This window comes from Labrus bergylta, chromosome 8 (genome assembly GCF_963930695.1).
Source record: "Labrus bergylta chromosome 8, fLabBer1.1, whole genome shotgun sequence".
NCBI lineage: Eukaryota > Metazoa > Chordata > Actinopteri > Labriformes > Labridae > Labrus > Labrus bergylta.
This window is the reverse complement of record NC_089202.1, coordinates 7,973,122-7,995,394: the sequence shown is the minus strand read 5'-3', so window position 1 is coordinate 7,995,394 and position 22,273 is coordinate 7,973,122. Positions and strand designations below refer to the sequence as shown.

Genomic DNA, 22,273 nt, shown 5'->3' with positions numbered 1-22,273 from the left:
TATTATGGAACGTAACATGCACTGTCAAAATCCTGTGAACCTACAACAAAACTGAAGCAGGCTGTATGAACCAAAAAATAATATTTCATGTACCCTTAGTAAGGCGTCCTCTGTCTTCTCTGGGCCAGCCTTCAGAGCCTGGGAGGCATCGATGATGGGGATGGGCATGAAACGGATGGTAAAGTTCCTAATTGACACACATGCCCGGGACATTATTATCATGTTTACATTTCTGTGGCAGGTAAAGAGGCAGAGACATGTTTACAGACGTACGGATAGAAGACATTTCAATAAACAAAAAGGAAACTGATGCATCTCACATTACTCTAATACAATGAACTGGCATCATTACAGAGGTTTCTATCATCACAGCGTATTAATATTCATTATATGATCAAGAAAAGAAGGAGCTGAATAAGGAGAAAAAATGTATAAATAATGAAAAAGTACAATGAAAGGCAGAGAGATTGAACTGACGGAAAGAAAAGGAAGGAGGCTGAATTGGATGTTGATGGTTTTGAAAACTAAAAGTTAAGAGATTCATCTGTACTCAGACGTGCCTGGCAGCACGATGAAACAGAAGCACACATGAAGAACCAGCAGCCAACATGATGCCATGACTAATAAAGAGTTGACTTCTGTATGAACTCGGCTGCTCTCCTCCCTCGTCTCTCGAGTGCTCAGATTTGATGTGAAAACAGCCAAGACATCTTTCAAATTCAGACAAGCTATTCCCTCTATCAACACCAATGAACAGGATTTCTCTGTGTGGCCTGATCTGTGCAACCGTGGTCTGATGTCAGAACGGCAGCTGGGATTGAACCCCCAACCTTCCAGTTGAGAGAAGATGGTTGAGAGTGGTAGGACTCTAACACTTAAATGTTACATGTGATCACATATGTCCTATATGTCCTAGACATTTACACTATATTTTTAATGTTCGGAAATAATCTTAGCTGTCATGTTTGAGTTTGCTGACTATGGGACACTTTGTTCACTTTATCAATTCACTTTTTTTCCGCTTGCAGGCATTGCTCAGAATATTAAAAGTCTGAGAAAATATCTGAAGAATGCAACATTACCATTGAGTATTACCAAACACTTCCTGATAAAGAAGAACACGAGAGACAGGAGGAAATTGACTGCCATCAGAAGCACACACAAACATACACAGCTGCACTGCTGTACAGAGTAGCAAGAAAAGAAAACGTCTTTCAATAAACCATTACCGAGACTCAGAGGGGAATTGGAAAGATGGGCTGCTCGAAGGATATGATAAAGAGAGAGAGACGATGCACTTGCAGATAAATCCCAGAAGAAAACTAAGTGTAATGTACATGCAGCTTCATACTCCTGCAGAATACTGAACATTCAAATCTACAAACAGTGAAAAAAAAAAGCATCATTCATTCAGTCTCAACTCTCACTTTCTGCCTGTTGTGCTCTCATCCTTTCTCTTCTTCAGCATCTTTTTCTTCCGCCATTGTGTCTTTGTAGTTTTATTCCCTGTGTTAGTTACAACCTGTTTTCCTTCCTCTCATCCTCTTTCCTTCTCTTCCTGTATAAACACACCTCGAGGTGGTCCTCCTGTTCTGCACTAATCCAAATAACATCTGTGCTGCAACACACTTAACCACACATGCATCCCTTTAGCAGTGTATGTATACTTTATCACTTACAGTATCATCAGCATTGAAACATATACTGTTTGACTGAAGGTGCTGACTGAGCTACTTACTTCTCCAGAGCAGCTGCTACATCCTGAAGACCCTGAGGGCTTGTGTTGTTTTTATCCCAGATCACAGTCCTGCACAGAGAAAAACACAAGTGGCACAAGCTAAGAGATTGCCTACAATCACCTCTGACCTACCTTACTTTTCAAGTAAATATAGGGATAATAAATTATAGTAAAAATATACTTTAAGGATTATTTTTCGGGCTTGGTCAGCCGTTGACCTCTGAACATATGCTGACCTGAGTTTGGAGTTGATCTGCAGCGCCTTGGCCAGCATCTTGGCTCCCATGTCCCCCATGGCATTCCCGCTGATGTCTAACCTGGTGAGTGAGGCGTTGCTGCCCAGAGCATTCAAAACGATGGTCAGGTCACTCTTTAATCTGGAGTCTGCGAGGGACAGTGAGGTGAGGGGCTGTGGAGGGAGAAGAGGGGGGAACAGGAGAATGTTTTTAGGGGGGTTTATATGATGAGAACAAGAGGTAAAATGATGTCTAATAATGACAGACTGTTACATCTGGTTTGGTTGTTGCAGTGTTAAAGGAAACAAGGGCAGACTTTGGTTTATCTACCCCCTGCTGGCTAATTAATAGAGGCAGAAAGAAATGAGCCCATTTCAAATTCTCTGTATTTATTTAGCTTTGGCATCAATATCAAACACTTCATCAATGTCTTGGCTATTGTTGTGTATATCACTGCCAAATTTAACAACAGCTATAGTACTTTTTGTTGTTAAGAGCATTAATATTCTCTTAGGCAGCACCAACTTGTTTCCTGGCAAAGTGACTTTGAATTCACTGCCAGTAGATGCTTGGTGTCATCTTATCTTATATTTATGTTTTTATGATCAGTTTTTTTTTCTGTGATGTTTGGTACTTCCTCAGGATCACAGCAACTACTGTATGAAAACACTACAAATAATTCTGAAGATTAAGCGTTTCCTTTTTAATATTTCTTTTTTTTCCTTTCAATTCTGGAAATATTTATTTACTGCCAACAGTTTGAACTAATGTCATAAGCATGTTATCTAAAATATTTTGTTTAAAGTATTTTTCAACCTCCCCTTTCACATAAGCAACAGAAGTGATATAACTAGATGTTCCTCTAGGTGTGTGTGACTCAAAAGGGCAAAGCTAAATTAAACATTCATCTGAGGATCAAGAGGACTTTCAAAAGACCAAAACGTCAGAGGTATCATCGTTCCTGACTCCACAGGGCAAAATGAAAAATTCAGCACTGGATCAAGTGGATTTATTTGTGATATGAGACTGATATGAGGGTTTACAAATGTCCTGCAGAGCCCGTCTGTTCAGCACAGCTGTGCTGCCCTATGACGCATGTCATTTACACAGCTGGAGAGTCAGCCAGAATACACTGGAGAGTGACGACCTGCTGCCACACCGAGGGGCCACGCGGCCTCGGGTGCAGGGATCTACCGGTAATGATCCTTCCGCAGGTTCACCTATGGAAGCCTTGTTATGACTTTTACTTGTCTTCCGTTGGGAGAAAGTTAAGGGGAGTGTCAGTCCTTATTTTAGAGACAAGAGTAATTGACAAAACTGTTTACAGCTGTAAGTAACTCTTTGAATGTCAGCTAACCAACAAATTCAGATTATCAGTTTTCAAAACTCCTGAATTTGGATGCTGGAACATTGCTTTATTTTACAGTGCTGAATGACTTTGAATACGAGTGCTGTGAGTGAGAATCTAATTTAATTGAGTTTTTGTATTCATTTTTTTGTTTTTCAAAATGAGTCACTGGATGCCACACTGTAGTCAAGTTTGCCATCAGCTTGGCTGTTGTTTACTTCAGCATTCCAAGATAAGAATCCAGCTTAGCCTGGCCATACTGCCAAATAATAACCACAGACTGGTAGTCATACTACATTCTACTGTTAAACACAGTACGCAAGATGTAGTATGCAGTATGCAGTACATACTGCATTCAAATTAATTTTCAGTATGTGGTTTCAAAAAACAGCCACCGTTTTGTGCCTATTGCAGGTTTTTAATTCCTTATCTGCAAAGCAAATACTAGGAACTAAAGGGGCTTGATAAATGCAGTGGAGTAAAAATAATAATAAACAATATTTATTTATGGTTTATTTGATAGGGACATATATAATATACATAGACAAACTGAAAACAGCAATCCAATGCAAGTATCACAGTGTTTATAGCAGGTCCTAATCTGCAACACTTGTCCCTAGAAGGGTTAGCAGCTATCTAAAGAAAGCAGTAAATCCAGTGTGAAAAATTGAGCCCACACTTGTGTTTGGAACATGTGCTCACTGGAAATAAAGATTTCCTTTGCAGAATTTCACAGAACAAATCTAAATATGATACTGAGTGGGAGGCGCTCTCCTCCACATTGGATAACATGAGGGATGTCACACTAACAGGGCACACAGACGCAAAAGTATGCTAATGCAAAAAAACAGAACAGGGAAAGTAGAAGGAGCATCTTTCCTAAAGTGTCAAATGACAAAGAAATCTTGATATTAAAGTCAGCCTTCATGCCTTTTTGTGCGATGCCATTCAAAGAAGGGTCAATACAGCAAAGATTGATTTCTGATTTAGGTGATTAAAAAATATTTTTCCACTCTAACAAAGCTATTGTCTTTTAGGGGTAAGGTTAAACTGAGATTTCTTTATGCATTGATGTACATATGTTCATGAGTGTGTGCTAGAATAGCATCAACATGGTTATAAAGGCAGGAAATTACTTTTTTATGTCTGGTCTGCAGACATAAAAAAAAGCTGCAGAGAGAATTATTTACTGCCTGCCTGTGCTCCTGCAAGGCTCGGAGCAGACATTAAACATGCAAATTTACAAGTTTATGGACCAAGGACACGGTAGCTAATTTGTGATATAAATCAGTAACAAGATCCCTATCATTGTATTCCCACACTAGTTTTTAGGGCAAAACTTTGATTTAAAATGAAATCCTGTTGCTTAACAATGTAGTGGTAGCATATAAACCCAGTGCAAAAAAAATACCATCAGGTTGAGAAAGTAATTGTAAAAAAAAAGGATAGTCTATAATATCTGATTGAATATTTGTATCTTCTCCCTCACTGTAGCAAATGACTTTTACCGGCTCAGATTCTCGGCCGTTATTAATCACTTCAATAATGACATCATTGCTCTGGGTATGCATAAACATCATGATTAATAAAACCAAGGTAATGAGAACTTGTGCCCCAAGACATGCAAATAAGAATGACCTCATAACAGAGACAGATTAATCCATGAACTGTATTTCCATAAAATGATGAACAGTGTCTAATATTCTGATGAAACTCATTTCTCCTGCAGTGTATGCTCAGCAATATAACATCCTATCTCTTCACTAAAGTCTTCATTTGCTTGGCAGAGGGGGAGAGGATGCTTTCACTCATTACCTTTTCTCATACACTCAAATACTTATTATTATTGCAACACAGGAGAGATTGAGAATGTAAAGCTGTTCTTGGTAATATCTTTTTTTCTTCTGTTAAGCTTTTACGTCTTTAACTTAATGCTTGTGAACTCTGTCTGGTGTCCAAAGCTTCATTGTTTTTTGTTTTTTTTACAGCAGACACGTGTGAGTAAAATCACTTTTCTCATTCGATTCTCTGCAAGATTAAGCGACAGCAGAATTTTTCCTTTTATTGGAGAGATGATCAACATCTGCTTTATTAATCACATTTTGGGGAGCCCATATGGCCTTGCGGTTAGGTCCTGCCCCTTGTACGGAGGCCATAGTTCTCCGAGCAGGTGGCCTGGGTTAAAGTCCAAACTGTGGCTCCTTTCCCCATACTCCAGCAGCCATAAGGTATCCTAGGTTTACCAGCCTGGACTGAGGCCAGGACACAGAAACACAACAACGCAAATGTTCTGCCTTGATGTGTGTAACTGTATTTACACTGTGGGAGTGTTTGAGTGCTAGCTCTCTTTGCAGGCTACGCACAGGCAAAAGAGGTAACCATGTTAGACTGAAAACAATTTGACGGTTGTTATCTCTACAGACCCCTCTTATCTGAGTCTGCACATATGCCCTGGTTGTGAGGTACCCGAGAGACAGGTTCAGACACACACACACTCTGGCAACACTTTCAACATACAAGTACACACTTTACTTCCCTGGTCCAAACAAGTATCTGCAACACAGTTTTTTTTTCTCTACAAGCTGTTCTATGAGATGAGCTGTCCTGTGCATGATTCATATTCCTGACCATCTAGCCCCCTGCTGATCAGCCCTCCCACTTTTAACATTTTCCCATCACCATTTCCAGTCCCATCCATCCCTTTTCTCCTTTCTTTCTCCCTTTGTACCCAACCTGCTCGTCTAGATAACAAGTTCATCGAGGCCATCTTACACACACACACTACAAGCACCCAGAGACCAATCCAGCAGCACAGAGCAGCTCCCTAGGACCGTTAATCTAGCACACCAGCCACTAGGGGAGGAATAAGAGGACAGGCATCTGGGCAAGATTTGTTACAGCTCCCATGATGGACAGAGAGAGCAAATGATTGAGATGCATTGGGGGAGAGAAAGGATGGTTAGATTGTTAGAAATTATAGAACATGTTTTAGATTTAATAATAATGATATTTTGTATATATTTTTTAACCCCGATGTAAAAGGAAAAATACTAAAATTAACAAAATCAATTGCCCTTAAAGAGGACAGAGGGAATTTAGAGGGTATGATATTAAGTCCAGGATATTTTTTTATTTTAAATCCAGCTGATCATCATCAGCAGAGAGTCTTACAGTCGGTAATAACCAATTACGGTACTTTAGATAGATACTTTATTTATCCCGAGGGAAATTCAAAAAACACAACTTCATACACCTGACCAAGCAGTTTATGTGAGTAAAATTGCATGACTGTTTCAGTAGGTCTCTCAAACACCACATGGTTTCAGTTAAATCGGATACTTTATTGATCACTGGAGGGAGTTATATTCACACCAGAGGTCAGAGATCAGTTGTAGAGCAGCTGGTGGAAATGATTTGTTCATTCTAGCAAAGGCCAGACCGAGAAGGGGAATTAAAAACTCACCGACTCTTCTTCCTGAATCATATGGACCAGGCTGTCCAACACTGGGGCGAGGTTTCTAAGTCAGGCAAGAGAGAGAAAGGAAGAATTAAGGAAATCAGAAATATTAGGCTTTTTTTAAATTATTATAGTCATGACTATCACAAAAAAAATTAACTAATCATGTCTTTTTTTCTGCACAATTCTTTATTATATATACATTTTCTGTAAATCTCTGTTAATAGTAATCACTTCATTATATTCCACTAAGTACATAGTGAGAGAGTATTTACTGCCACATTGCATTTTCTGGACAAATCAGTGCTTTGTTGGATAAGTTTAGTCACACTAAGCCACAATCAAGCCAAACCCATGGCTTAACCAATAGGGTTTCTCTCTCAGCCACATCTGTACACATCAGCTGTGCAGCTTCTCCTCTGTGTTCTTACTTGGACTTGATGTTGTTGAAGTTCTTCCCCAGGGAAAGATGTCGGATGGATCTGTTCTTGGCCAGCCACACCAGCAGTGTGGCCAAATCTGAGTCCAGGCCTGGAGTTAAAGAAAAAGGATTAGAAATCCTAAAGCTGATTAAGGTTGATTTATGCAGATAAGAGATATGAAGCTTGAGTTTAGGATTAATGTTTAAAAACATGCAATAAATATAAGGTAAAAGAAGCATGGCGACTCCTATCTCACCATTGTCAGAGATGTCTAGGCTGGAGATGTTTGGGATCTCTGCAATACAACCTTCAAGGATCTGAGAACCTCCTGAACGCAACTGAGAGACAGAAGAGCACATTTCTCAAACATGTTACTACATACATTACAGTAAATACGAGTAGGGCGGGGAATCTTTGGGTGCCACATGAGTCGATTCAATTTCGATTCTTCGGGTCACTGATTGACTGATTAGCCAAAAAAAATAAAAATTGATTTTTTGGAAGTTATTAATCGATTAAAAATCTTTGAAGAGAAGAATCTTTTTTTTACATAAAACAAAAAATGTTCCCACCTCTACATGTGACGCACTCAGATTGTTCCAATAAGCGATACTAATACCTGAAATGCTTCGGATACTTCCTAAAATAGGCGATTAGTACCTGCAAATAGGCCAGTCTATGCTCTGATCCCAAAACTTGAGTTTTTTAGCCAACTGTTTTTTCCAACATCTTCCTTCAACACTTCACAGCAACTTATAATCATATTCATGTTTGTTTATATTGCTATATGTCTCTTGTATCCCTATGTTTTTTATCATCAATGTAAAGCACATTGAGCTTACCTGTCATGAAATTTGCTCTATAAATAAACTTCCTATTCTATTCTATTCTAACTTGCCAACCACTATGTTTTTGTTACAAACGGACACAACTCCTTTTTTAAGCATAGAGAAGAACTGTTTTTGGATCATTTATATCTGACCAGAGAAACCCGCTTTGTGGTAATAGAAGAAAAAGCATGTGCACTCAGATAGCAAAATGTCAGCAATTCTGCAATCATTTTGCACTAAAAAATCCAAACAGGTAAAGGAGGATGTCTGATGTATTTAAGTCTACAGTTTGAGTAGTGCTGCCATACAGTTTTACTATGATATGATACATACATAAATGAATAGTATGCATATTTTTATTACTTGAAAACAGATCTGAACTCAATTTCTGCAGATGCACCAGTTAAAGAAACCAAATGGTATGAGAAGGAACATGGTATGGACTGGAGCTTCTCTAGACATAATGAACACAGACGCACAGCACAGACGACTATTAATGCAAACATGCAAGAGGAACTTCAGTAAGTAACAATGCAGATCACACACAAACAATTGCAGCTAATTGTTGCTTCTAGTTGGATTTTTTCATTCCATGTTGATGGAAAAATGGACGCCTTGAAGACAAGGAATGGCAGAAAATAAAACTATCTTCCAAAACAGATGTGCAAATCCGAATGAGGAGGCATGAAATGTTAATTATTAAGTGTGAGCTCATTGGTACTTACACAATGGCCAAGCTTACAGAGGCATTAGGGTGAGAGAACAGCATGTCAGAGGCAACAATTACCAGCAACAAAATGCACCGAAGCGTAATGATCATACTTGTCTTCAGGAACACACATCTGTACAAATGCACTTAAAAAGAATCCTTATTTTGTGCGCTGTCAACCCACTCACAGCACAGACCTTGGGCTTCCTCCACCAAATGGTTCATTAGGACTTCAAAAAGAGGACAGAACGCATCATTTCCGCCACAGCTTCAGTTTGGGAGGATTTCTATGGGAGTCTGAATTGGATTTCCTGTGTAATTTGTATTCATGTGTTTTCCATTCAATCTGCAGCAAGCTGTCCTTTTCTGTGCATGCAGGGGTGGAAATGAAGGCAGGCAAGCACGAGCTAGTGTGTGTGTCTCTGTTTCTAAATGTGTGTATGTATGTGTGTGGGAGAAAATTGTGATGAAACAATCAGAGACAGAAACTAACTAACCCCATCCACCCCCACCCGTGTTCATCTCTCCCCCTCCACCCCCACCTGCTGCCTGCCAAGCACTCCATTAGACAGCCTCTTAATGGTGTCACTAGTGAGGCTTGTCAAATGGCTTTGAAACCTTTGGATTGGACAAGTTTCACTTCAAAACTATTAAACACAACACTTCAAAAAAACTGGAACTGACAAGTGCTAGTTCACAAGTGCTACAAATACTAAAAACAGGGAGGATAAAAAGTAAAAAATAAAATAAACAGATGCCTCCAAATAATCAACTTCTTGCAGTTGACCTCACTTATTCATGGTATTTAGAAGCATTGTGAGTAAACTGCAGCCTACTTTCACAGCGGATTCACCTGCATTATATAATCTGCAATACTGTGCCATGCATTAGTTTAAACTACAGCTGTGGGAGCCAGGTATCAGTTTGGGGGTAAGGGGTTTTCAACTTTGCCGTTGTTACATTAAAAGGTCCCATATTATGCTTTTTCTGGTTTTATATGCCCTTTAGTGTGTTTTCCAAGTGTCCTGTGCATGTTTAGGCACATCTATGTGCAAAAAGTCTGCGGAAACACGGCTTCTCCTACGTCCTCCTGTTAGCTGTAGCATTAGCCACATGTAACGCTCGGTTCTAGCCCCCCTCGATAAAAATTTGTCAGTGCGGCGTCATTGTCAGTGTGAGGTCACTGATCTAAGCCCATTGGCTCGTTGCGGCAAGCCCTGCAGCTCATGTTGAAATTTCCGAGAACCGTGCTGAGCAACTGACCAATAACGACAGAGCTGATCGGCAGACCAATCAGAGCAGACTTGGCCCACGTGGGGTCTAACAGTGTGGGCTCAGCAGAGTGTAGCTGACGGACTCAGAGCGGAGAGGGAGCAAGGAGGAGCAGTTCATGAAAACAGACACTTTTTTTGGACTTTAGCTATTGTGAACGTACAAAAGTAGGTACATAGATTAAATATACGAACCCCAAAAAGGGCATGATATGGGCTCTTTAAGATTTTAACATTACATTAGTAAATATAAAAAATATGTACTATAAATTGTGAAAAAGGTCTGTGATGTGTGCTTGCTTTTAACACACCCTGGCAGATATCACTGCAGTGCAAAACTGAAGTGTTTTGATCTGGATATTAAGTATGCATGGAGATTCACTTCAAATGAAATGATTAATGAGGGGAAAGTTGAATTCTCGGTCTTACCTCACAGCAGCTGAGGTCTAAAGAAACATCTTTCAGGTTGATGTTACTGGCCAGGCCAAGCAGGAGAGCTCTGAAACGATATTGTTAAATGTAAGTAACTATACAAAATGAAATATATTGTCAAATAACCTTTCTTCTGATTAATGTAATTACAGATCCATTACTCGTGAATCAAGGCTTTTCTAAAAGTGTTGAATGTTGAATATCGTTCCTTCAGCAGATTCTCATAGCAACAGCAACTAAATGATTCTCAGTGTCTGAATGTCGAAAAGCTTTAAATGTCGATGGGTTGAAATGGAAGGTCATAACAGAGTTTGAGCAACAAAATGTGCAGTCAGAGAGAATGTGGGGCAGAAGGAGCGTCTCCTCAGACACATTAAATGTGAATGAACCATTCTCTCACTTGAGGGCCTCTGGTGGCAGCTTGGTTCCTGACACATTGATGGAGCTGAGAGACATGGCACTGCTGAAGAAGTGCTTAAATGATGGAGGCACCTCTTTGCCTTTCCTACAGAAAGAACAAAAAAAAGAGCAGAAAAATAACCACTTAAAGCATTCACCGTATCTTCAACTTCTCTTTAAAGCTTTTTTCAAAATAAAATTCCGTAATCAAACCTGAATTCACTGAAATGTGAAACTATTGGTACTTTTTCTACATCCTAAAAGACTGTAACCTGTCTCAACTTGAATCTATTCCTCAATAAACAGATTTTTCTCAACAACTAAATGATGGGCTTTCTCAAAGGAAATCACTCAAAGTCACAGGCAAAACCTTTACCCCCCACTCATCTTGTCTATGTGACCCTCCCTCATGTCCTCTGCTCCCCTCCTCCCCTGATTTTGTCCTCAACTCCCCAGAGACAAACTGGAAAGCGAGATAATAATGGGAAGAAACTCCACCCACAACCCATCTGTTACACACACACACACACACACACACACACACACACACACACACACACACACACACACACACACACACACACACACACACACACACACACACACACACACACACACACACACACACACACACACACACACACACACACACACACACACACACACACACACACACACACACACACACACACACACACACACACACACACACACACACACACACACACTAAAATCGTACACATTTATCATCTCAAACAAACATACATGCAAACCCTTTTGAATCTGATCCTCCACCTGCACGCTGTCTGTAATGTCCCTTTGTCACCAGCAGGTGTCACACAACAACATTGAGACTGGCTATATAAAACCAAATGTAAAAAGGTCCCATCAGGTGAAGTCTGTCTTAATCCACTAAAAAAACACTTTTGATGTGGACAGCATTGCAATTCCATGGAAAGGAGACTCGCCCATGATCCAGCAAGCACATGGTGCATAACAATGTACAGGAGGTATACATTTCACACAGGAGAATTAACACGGACAACTTGAGGGCTTAAAAAAAAAGGCACAAGAAATCTTCTGAGCCTCGTCACAGATTACTATAGTTTTCCAAATATCCATTTAAAAAGCATTCTTAGTCCCTTATATGACGAAGCTGGCTGATTCTGATATAACTGTACAGGGTTAAAGGTAGAACATTTCCCTCTGTGAGATAATCTGCCATGTTAGTAATCAAAATAAAATACACTCTTTCTTGATGACTCTGAAAATTGTTCATTTTAATTTAAAGTAAGCCCACAAGGGTTCTTACCTGTGAGGGAAGACACTCTTTGACACGTTGAGAACAGAGAGGTGTTGGACCGAACCTCGCAGCAGAGCCGAGCAAACCTGGGAAATACACATCCAAACAATGGCGCTTCAATAACTGCATCAGTTGTGATTTTTTATTTTTTTTTATTTTACATGAAAAATCTTTAAACATCTTTGAGTTTGATCACAAAACATTATATTTCTGTGAACGTTACGAACCTCTAAAAACAGAGAAGGCATTGTGTCTCACTGTACATCACTGTGTTACAGTGTTTGTGTGCTCTGCTATACTAGAAAGCCAAAATATGATTGAGGAATTAATCAATCATTTCAGTGACAGCCAGACAGCTGGCTACATCTCAGACTAATCAATAAGTGGTATTTGGCTCTCTGACCCACATCAATACATCACATACAGTATTCAGAACACTTCACGGGCAGACCACAGCAACGCAGATTGAGTGGGTGTGTTAAATTGAATTATATTTGCCGCAACACATGTATTAATGTCTGACACTTCATCTTACAATGAAGTTTAGGATAAGCTATAACTCTAATGCATGTTGTTGGGTTTGCAGTGAGTTATTCTCTGAACATGTAGGGGCCTGTTTTGCTTAAATTGTGTTACCCATGATCATTAATCTCTTTACCAAATGATGTTGTTAGTAGGAGTTTTGTACTATGAGCACCAGGCAGACTGTCACACAGTATCAGTGTGGGACAGGACTCACCTGGTCCAATGAGCAGTCAGTGTTGGAGAGGTCAAGGATGGCCAGGCTGTTGGGTTGACCCAGGAAGTTGTAGAAATGCTGAATGTGACGAAAAAACATAAACAGTGAAACAAATTGTGATGAGTTACTCTTGTCTTCTGCAACCTGTATGACGCCGTCTTCTCTTTTATGTTTTCTCTTTTTAGTCCACAACCGCTTCATAACGTTCCATCATTTCTGACTTCCCATGTCAAACCTCCTATAACTTATCCAACATCTCATCTATACAGTTTATATCATATTATAATTTATTGTGATTCATGTTCATGGCCAAATAACTTTTTGAATTTCCCTCGGGATCAATAAAGTATCTATCTATCTATCTTCTTGGCTCTGAGTGTTGCTTTGACCTTGGGGTCGCCATACATCAAGCGCCGATTCCTTTAAATCAGTGAATTTTAAAGACTAGCTGTTCCCACCCTTTTTTTTGTGTCTGCTGCTGCTAGTTTAATTTCTACTAAACAGAAATTAGAGTGGAAGAAAAACATCTCATCGTACTCCTGGCAAGAGCAGGAAAAACCAGTTTAAAAAAAAGGGTATTCCTTGAAAAGAAATCTTGCTTTGTGACATGTCAGCTCCTCTGGCAAAGACTCTCTTAAATTCTGCTTGTACTGGATCCTGATTTGTGACCCTGCAATAGAGAATTTATATCTGTGTCCGAAAAGATGTCGAATTACGCAAGTCAATGCTCTCCTACAGAGCAACATGCTAACTGATTTATAACAACCTGACCAGACATCCACACAACTGCAGCACTAAACTGGTTCAATCAATTAGATGTTATTGATATCTACTCTGAGATGGATTAGAAGCTCTGTGTGTGTGTGTGTGTGTGTGTGTGTGTGTGTGTGTGTGTGTGTGTGTGTGTGTGCGCATGTGTGTGTGTACCTGCATGTCATCTCCTCGGAGGACATTCCCTGAGAGGTCCAGATGGACCATTCTGCTGGGGATGGACGGGTTGGCACTCAGTGACTGACAAAGGCTGTTCACCCCTAAAACACACACGCATACACACAAAACACAGATACAGACACACACACACACACACATACACATTTATATATATGCTGAGTCAGCATCAACACTCAAATCTCCACTTGATGTTTTGACAGGATACTAAAGGAAATAGCAGAGGAAATGAAAGAGCAGGAGCAGAATTCAGAGAGAATACATGGAAAGTGAAAAGAGCAGTCCTTCTCACGGTTGTCAGTGTCACGCTATGTTCAGGATGAGGCATTGCCATTTATCATAATGAAGTATTCAGAATAAATGTATTACCTGTTTTTAATAAATATCAGACCAATATCTTAACGGCATCCTGAAGAGCAGCAATGACACAAATGATAAATAAGGATTTATTTCAGAGATCTGAAACATGCATGTCTTTGTACACATGAATTTCTATGGCAGTGTTTGCTTCATATTGACACACTGCTTGTGACCACTGACCCATGTCACATCAATCACATAGCTGTCACATCTAAATACTTTTATTAAGTCCTGGCTCTGTGCCACTACCACCGCCACAAAGTCAAGGTCGTGAATGTGAAGTGACTGACAGAGCCAGAGAGATGAGAAGAGATCAAAACGAGCGTGGAAAAGGCAGCATTATACAAACAATACAGATTATACAGAGAAAAACATATTAGAATAATCAAGATCGTTTAATAGATGCAAACCTTCAACATATTCAAATGACATACTAAAGTGCAAAAAAAACAACAACAACAACTCCTTGACCTTTGCTCTGAGCATTAGGGGCTTTGGGGGCTTATAGATTGGGCCTTAATCTAGACGAGCAGGGCTCAGTTTAAGCTGCACTGCCCTCTTAGTTGGTCTGAAAAAGAAATGCTCTTTATTGATAGCATGAGAGCATTGACAAAATGTTACCTGAAAGTAGTTGGGGAAAGCAGTCAATTTTAACATGTAAATTATGACAGAAACAATGAAATATCCCCTGTAGAAAATCCTTTTCACACATCTACTTCATAGCATTCCATTATTACTTCACAGGGGTCTTCAGTTATGCCAAGAAGTAATAACTCTACTCCAATAAAGCATTACTACAAATTAAAATGTAAATGAAAAATATTTAAAATACTTTTTGGAGATTGATATTGCAAACTCACACCTGCACCAACAATTTTAATAGTGAACTAATTAGGTGTCATTAGCATCCCAGTAGTAGCTGTGATCCAATTAGTGGAAGATGTGAGCACAGAGGGGCATGTAAACAGAAACGCATAAGGAAAGCAAGCTCGCTGATCATGACACAATATATATATATATATATATATATATATATATATATATATATATACACACACTGTATTATTATTATTTTTTCATTTTTTAACTTTAATTCTATCTAATCTTTAATTATTTTTCTGACACTAATTGTAAGTAACTTCATTTTCTATCCACCTGCTTTTTTGTACCTGTATACAAAAGACGAGAGAAGCCACAAACCTTTGGGTGATAGTGAGGTTTTGGAGAAGTTTAAATGCTTGAGCCCAATACGAAGTTTGGCAAACTGGGCACCCAGGGAGGAGACACCTGCAGCAAGAGGGAGGAAACAGATATGAACAATGATTTTCCTCCTCGTCATTCGTCTTCTTTCAAAGCTTTTTTTTTATCCACTGTGCAGGCAAAGACCGTTATATTTCAGTAAAAAAATTACTTTAAGCTTTTATTCCAAACTTCATAATTATTTTTAAACTGTTTGACAGTGTTATGATCTAACTCTCTTGAAAAAAATGAGTTTCTGAAACCCTTCATGGCAAATGACAAACGGTGCTTAAATAAATAAATGCAAAAGTAACAAAAATGTGGAATACAATGAATTGGAAATGTGCATTAAGGCAGAACTACAAACAACTTAGAATTGAAAAATATCTTTAACATGGGAATAAATAACATCAGAGACGATTGAGCCCCAGTAACCTGCCGTATGTTTACATGTGATTTCCTGAATATTTGTTTGAATGTATCTTTAATGCATGTGTCCTGGATACACTGAAAGGCCTCAGGAAAGAAGGGATGAGATATTAAATGTATTGCCCTCACTGCGCTGTGACAGTTGATACTAAATTGTCAACACTTTTGTCTCTGTACCTGTAACATGCTCTTGTATTTATAGTACACAATGCATACTTAGCAGATTTTAGAGTTAACAACAAGACCTGACCTCTTAATGAAGATTTTTAGTATAATGTGATTACTATTGAACTTTGGTAGAAGAGTTACCGCTCACGCCTGACACAGAACATTGTACAGTAGAGAGCATCAAAGGTCAGAGATCTTTACAGACTAGACTGGATTAGCAGGTATCATACCTCTGTCCTCCAGCGGGTTGTTGGCAAGATTAATGGTGGTGAGTCCTGAGCTGGGGTTATGGGCCAGGGCAGCTGCTAGCTTCTGGGCAAAATCACTGCAGAGTGTAAAAGAGTGCATTCATTATGTGGATACAACAAAAATCTACTTTTTCAATTGATCAAAAAGCAACGGCAATAAACCTATTATCATTTTGACATCTATAGGTAGATATAGACTAGTGCAAAAAAAGAAATGAACACATACATGATTCCATTAGCTGCATATTTATCGTGTTATTGGTGTTTTGCCTTATTTCACATGGACACTTAAATTTAAAGGAAAATGACTGAATTTCTTTCAGATATTTTAAAGAAAGCCATTAAATGTGGTTACAAATGGAAGACTACCTCAAACTGCCTGCATGTGAGTCCTCAAACAACAAAACAGGACACATGTTTATGAAGAATAATTCCTCCACAAAGCTGACAAAAGGAGAAACCCAGCCGACACCATCACCCCTTTGCGAATCTGCAGAATTGGCTTTCCAACTTTACAATTGATTTCTAAGACAGAACTCTGGTTTTCTTGTTAACAGTGATAAGGACTTTTTTTTCGCCGAAGGCTTATACAGCAGTCTTATCTTGCCTTGATTGTCATTTAATCAAAAATGCGTGGAATGCCTCTCTTACAGATAACTGTTTTTCTCACGTTTTGAGTCCTGCGTTGTCCAGAACCAACTCTTCAAGTCGACTGGATCGAGACACTACCCGAAGGATCTGCTCACACACATCTGCAGACTAAAGAAACACATAAAACACATGAACACAACACACATATCAGAAAAAAAGAGAGATATAATAGAGATATAAGAGATATAATGTGTCATATTATAGGTCTCACACTTTCTGCTTAAAGCAACAATATGTAGAAATTTGGTTTGGTGCACTTAGACGCTGTCTTTAGACACAGCGCTGTTACACGTATCCTTCTTAGACAACTTTCATTTATTTTCAAGCAGATGGTGCGAAGCCGGTAAAGATGAAGCGAGAAGCTAAACAGCCATGTTGACAGACATTCAGTTATATTACCACATTTTGTGCAAATATGAATCTACAAGCGTCTTCAGCCAGTTGTTTGCAAACTGACTGATTGACAAGGAAATAGACAACCCTTTGGCATAAGATGGATTCATTTATTTAGAGACATAACTTGGGTTAGATGACTTTCTGCACCCGGTAAAGCAGCTAAACTTGAGACAACGATGACACCTATAACAATACAGTATAACGTTAAGTCAAAATCTGTTATGAATAACATCCGCAGGGCTGTACACAATTCTCCTTTTCTCTTCTTAGCTACATCTGTCCTCTTCCTCTTAGCCTCTGCCCTTGTATCAAACCATGGACAGATGTGCTAACTGGCTCCTTTTCATAACTTTCTGTGTGTGAATTAGTGCCTTAAAGCCGTATGCCCCTCTGACGAGATGACCCTGACCCGCTGCCAAAGATACATGCTGCAGCAAACAGGTGAGGACATGGGACAGACGCCATTCTCCCAGTTAAAAAGGTATTGTACTATTAATTCAAACTTCGAAACTTCTATTTTAAGGTGGAACATTTACATATTGTTGCTTTAAAGCTGAGCCAACTGATCTGTTAATCAAGGATTCAAAAATATACTAATTAACTGAACCAGCTTCAAGGCTTCAAATCCACTTTTATCTAGCACAGCGAAGCTTGAAGTGAAACATTCAAGGTCACAGAAATAACAGAAATTTACTTTTGGGACGCTTGATTCCCGCAAGTGTTCTGCACTGAAATCACTCCGGAAAGCTGTTCATTTATGCTGATTAAAGCTGCACGGCTGAACGTAAAAAGAAAACTCAGCATGTTGGAATTCTGTCTTTTCCTCTTGAAGACCATTTATGCGTAACAAAGAGAGATCGGGGACGGCAGAGATACTTTATATGGAGAGGGTTGTCTCGCTTCTGTGGTCTTGAGCGCCACAGGAGACATATTCACACGGAGAGAAAGCACTCATATTTAGAGGAAATTAAAAATGTAGCAGTTTGACGTCCATGCCTTACCTAGATGTTCACTGACCCAGTTCACTGTGTCAGACTCAACTATGTCCCGATTGCTGTTCCACAGTAATTCTTATTGTATACAGAATTAGCTGCACTGGTTCATAACACAAACATTTTTCATCTTAATCACAAAACATTACTGGACTATTGTTTTCTTGTTATTCTTGGTAATTGACATTCCCGTTTCTGTCAGCCAGCAGCCTCAGTGAGGACAAAACAGTGGTGACAGTGTGCCACACTTTTATCTACAGAGAGGGGGAGAGAGGGATGATGTGGAAGAGAGACACAGACACAAAGACACGCGTACAAGGAGAGAGGGAAGAAAGAAGCTGTTGTTCACATGTGTACTCTGTGTAACTGCGAGTATTACAGAAGGAGAACAAGAAAGATGGAGGGCAGTGAGAGATGACACATAACACAGAAAAAGGAGACATGAGGGTAGTGAGGGAGTATATAGATAAAGAGGGGAAAGCAGAGTTGCAGTGGGGGAGAGAGAGAGAGAGAGAGAGAGAGAGAGAGAGAGAGAGAGAGAGAGAGAGAGAGAAAGAGAGAGAGCACACAAAGAAGGCTGTATTTTCCACCAGAGTCACAATAATAAAGCTGTTGGTGACAGCAGTGACACTGTGAGCATGTGCACTGCACCATTTACAACTCATTAAATAAGAGCCTTGTCATGCTGAAATATCACACACACACACACACACACACACACACACACACACACACACACACACACACACACACACACACACACACACACACACACACACACACACACACACACACACACACACACACACACACACACACACACACACACACACACACACACACACACACACACACACACACACACACACACACACACACACACACACACACACACACACACACACACACACACTGTGCGATCATGAGAGAAACAACGGGCCATTCCTCTTATCACGGCTGCCCTCTACTTCGCTCTCGTTTTCAGGTCAGTATCACCATTAGACCACAAAACAAACAGACTGATTGAACTGAGCAGTATAATCCTTCACTGTGATAGCAGCCCTTGGTGTGTGTGTGTTTGAGTATTTGTGTGTCATATTCACCAGTCCACTGCACTGAGCGATTCCTTATCGATTTGATTGAGCCTGAGGCCATAGCATTTAATGTTCCCCGCTCACTTTCTGCTTCATGATCAGGACACATCTGTAATGTTACAGTACAAAGCCATACAGACACAATAGTGCATGCCGACGGGCAGCTTTTGCCCTCAAGTTGAACTTCTGCATGAAAAGATTTGGCAAAAACATCATCCTGGAAATGTTTAGTTCCTCTAACTTAGCTTAAATTCCGATCCCTGTTTCCTGATAGTTTGGGACTCATTTCCTAACTCATCTAGCATCTTTCCCTTTCGTTGTGTCCACTGACCCCTCCACAGACCTTTATGTTTCTGTCTCATTGCTCTGCTTGCTGCGATCGCGTTCTCTCTTTCACCCTCTGTTTCCCTCTTATTCTAACTTGTGTTTTGTTTCCACTGGCATATGATCAAAACGATTCAGCTATCACGCTCCAGAGCATATTCTTGCAACATTTGCGTTTCCAGTTGATTCATTATCATTGATAAACATGCCAGCAGAGAGAGAGAAAAGGAAAAAACAAGTTTATGACTTAAACTTCCTTAAAAATACCCACTGGAGTTTCCGTTCTATTACACTGTTATCAAAAAAGCATGTAAAATCTTCCCTCCAGCACAACAATAACAAAATAAATGCTGAAACCTCTCACACAAAAGCCTTAGGGCCTATTATAAAACATTCTAATCTTACATAGAAAGGACACACGTTAGAAACAAGGTGCACATGTGTCTTTGTGAGTATTTCAGCCTGAATATGCACACGGCATGGTGACTGACAGGTTTTGAAAATTCAATTCAAAAGGAATTGTCTGTGACGGAGGCGTGAGATAATTGTTGAGACTGAGGAAGTTGTGTGTGGTAATTGGTGAGACTGAGCGAGGCCTTGAGAAGGAGAGTTATTGGTGGAGTGCTGCAGGGGGCAACAGCCTGAGACATTGAGCCCCTTTGTCTGGTTAGGATTAAGTGTCTTATCACACGAGAACACTGGACTGATCCTCCGTCGACACACAGGAGGAGGAGAGGGAAGAAACAAAGAGGGAAAATTCTGTACATAGGAGATACAAACAGCTATACGGGCAGTTAGGCAAAGCTAGGGGTGAGAGTTGATGTACTGTTAAATCACTGACAGAGTGGGTTTATGTTAGATGCTATGAACACTGTTTATGAAATAGAAAGAGACAAAGAATAAACGGGAAAAGGGATAAAAAAAAAAAAATTGTCAGCCTCCTAAAAATAAATTGCAGTTTTCCGAATAATTTCATATCAAGACACAAAAACTGGAGGTGTTTACACATCCTTGTTTCCTGTAACCTGACTATCAAAACAACCGATATGCCAGACTAAATGGATGAACATCGTGAGCCTTAAGCAAAAAAAAAAAAAAGTAAACATCAGTATGTTAGCATACCATTTCCATTGTAAGTATACTAGCATGCAGACATTATTATTCAACTCAGAGCAGTGTTATGTAGTGACAGCCTCACAGAGCACTTTGTCTTCTAACTCAGCCGTCACAGTGACTCTGCTTGTTTTTTTTTTGTTTTTTTTTGCCAAATCAGCTGGTGCCCGTGATAGCCGAGCAGCCACTTGGGATTTGGGATTTGGCACATTGATGGACGGAGAGAAAGCCTTGTCCAAGCTTTCACTCAACCTTTTTTCTGCAGGCGAATATTCTAACAGACAAAGCAGAAACCACAGCACCAGTGAAGTAGTAGTGGCACTGCTGTCGTGCAGTCAGGAAGTGAGCAGAAACAGGACTTTGACAAAAGTCAGAGGAAGTGACCAAGAGAGAAACATACTGTACACTCTTATTAATAGTTAAATGGGGAGGACCAAGTCATAGACACAGCTCTCTTACAGCACATTATAATACAGCTCAAAATACTGCCTTCAAAAACAACTGTAAACTTTATCAACCTCTCTCAACCAGCTCCAGCTAAAAGTAAGAGCCACTAAAGCCTTCATTAAACTTCCTACCCTTCAGGATGGGTGGATTTGTTGCAAGACTGTTGAGGGACACTAGATTAATTTTGAGTATAGCAGTATATGGTACTGGTAAATGATGACATGGTCAATTTTCTAACAAAACCACAAACATGGACTTCAACATTATTATCCTGAAAGAAATTAGATCTGTAACAGGTATCAGACAAAATACAACACCAGAAATATACAGAGATACAGAAAATGCATAGCTCAAGTCAATAATAAAGGTACTTTAACCACCTTGAGCGCAGAATGCACAACAACTTGACAAAGTTCAGAATCCTTAATTGCTACCTCAAACAATACAATAACTGTGTGTCAGTTGAGAGGAGATCTTGATGGGAAAAAAAAGGATACTTACTAGTTTGTAGTCCTTGGTGGAGAGCTTGGTGAACCACTGATTAAACTCCAGGACTGCTATTATAGCCACCAGATCCCTAAGGAGGAGCAGGCAGGGAGGAAAAGGTCATAGCTTCAACTACACATTTGTCTTTAGCAGAGCTACCTAAAGTCAGCGTGGATTTCAGCATTTTCCTCCACATCACCCCTATAAAAACACTCTTCACTTTTAGTTTTGTGTTTGTCCTATCCTATTAAACGTTTTCAGCCACATGAGCTCGTCTGTTTGCAACTTCTCACCTGTTTTCCAAATGGCTGAAGTCCTGTAGGTTGAGCTCTCTGCTGTCTTGTGTTAAATAGATAGTATCCACATCCTGAAGAAGAGACAATTCATTAAAGAAAGTTGCAACAAACTGTCAATTACAAAGAAAACATCTCCCAGTTCTGGATGACTCATATAGAAACAAGTATTAGCACAGAGAAGATGAAACATAAACAGTG

At 39.7% G+C, this 22,273-nt stretch overlaps 1 protein-coding gene across 3 annotated transcripts in view; it reads right to left on the bottom strand.

Moving 5' to 3' along the window:
- LOC109984433 (F-actin-uncapping protein LRRC16A) overlaps positions 1-22,273 on the bottom strand; it is a 70,619-nt gene that overhangs the window by 13,704 nt on the left and 34,642 nt on the right. For all 3 annotated transcript variants that reach the window (XM_065957743.1, XM_065957742.1, XM_020634581.3), the window contains exons 8-23: positions 22,073-22,146; positions 21,795-21,870; positions 16,947-17,035; positions 16,259-16,353; positions 15,393-15,479; positions 13,812-13,915; positions 12,885-12,962; positions 12,155-12,231; positions 10,844-10,948; positions 10,441-10,510; positions 7,458-7,539; positions 7,211-7,310; positions 6,786-6,840; positions 1,975-2,147; positions 1,739-1,807; positions 94-187 (exon numbers count right to left, since the gene is read on the bottom strand). In XM_065957743.1, the coding sequence (XP_065813815.1) occupies positions 94-187; positions 1,739-1,807; positions 1,975-2,147; positions 6,786-6,840; positions 7,211-7,310; positions 7,458-7,539; positions 10,441-10,510; positions 10,844-10,948; positions 12,155-12,231; positions 12,885-12,962; positions 13,812-13,915; positions 15,393-15,479; positions 16,259-16,353; positions 16,947-17,035; positions 21,795-21,870; positions 22,073-22,146 (1,428 nt within the window). The remainder of the gene's footprint in view (positions 1-93; positions 188-1,738; positions 1,808-1,974; positions 2,148-6,785; positions 6,841-7,210; positions 7,311-7,457; positions 7,540-10,440; positions 10,511-10,843; positions 10,949-12,154; positions 12,232-12,884; positions 12,963-13,811; positions 13,916-15,392; positions 15,480-16,258; positions 16,354-16,946; positions 17,036-21,794; positions 21,871-22,072; positions 22,147-22,273) is intronic.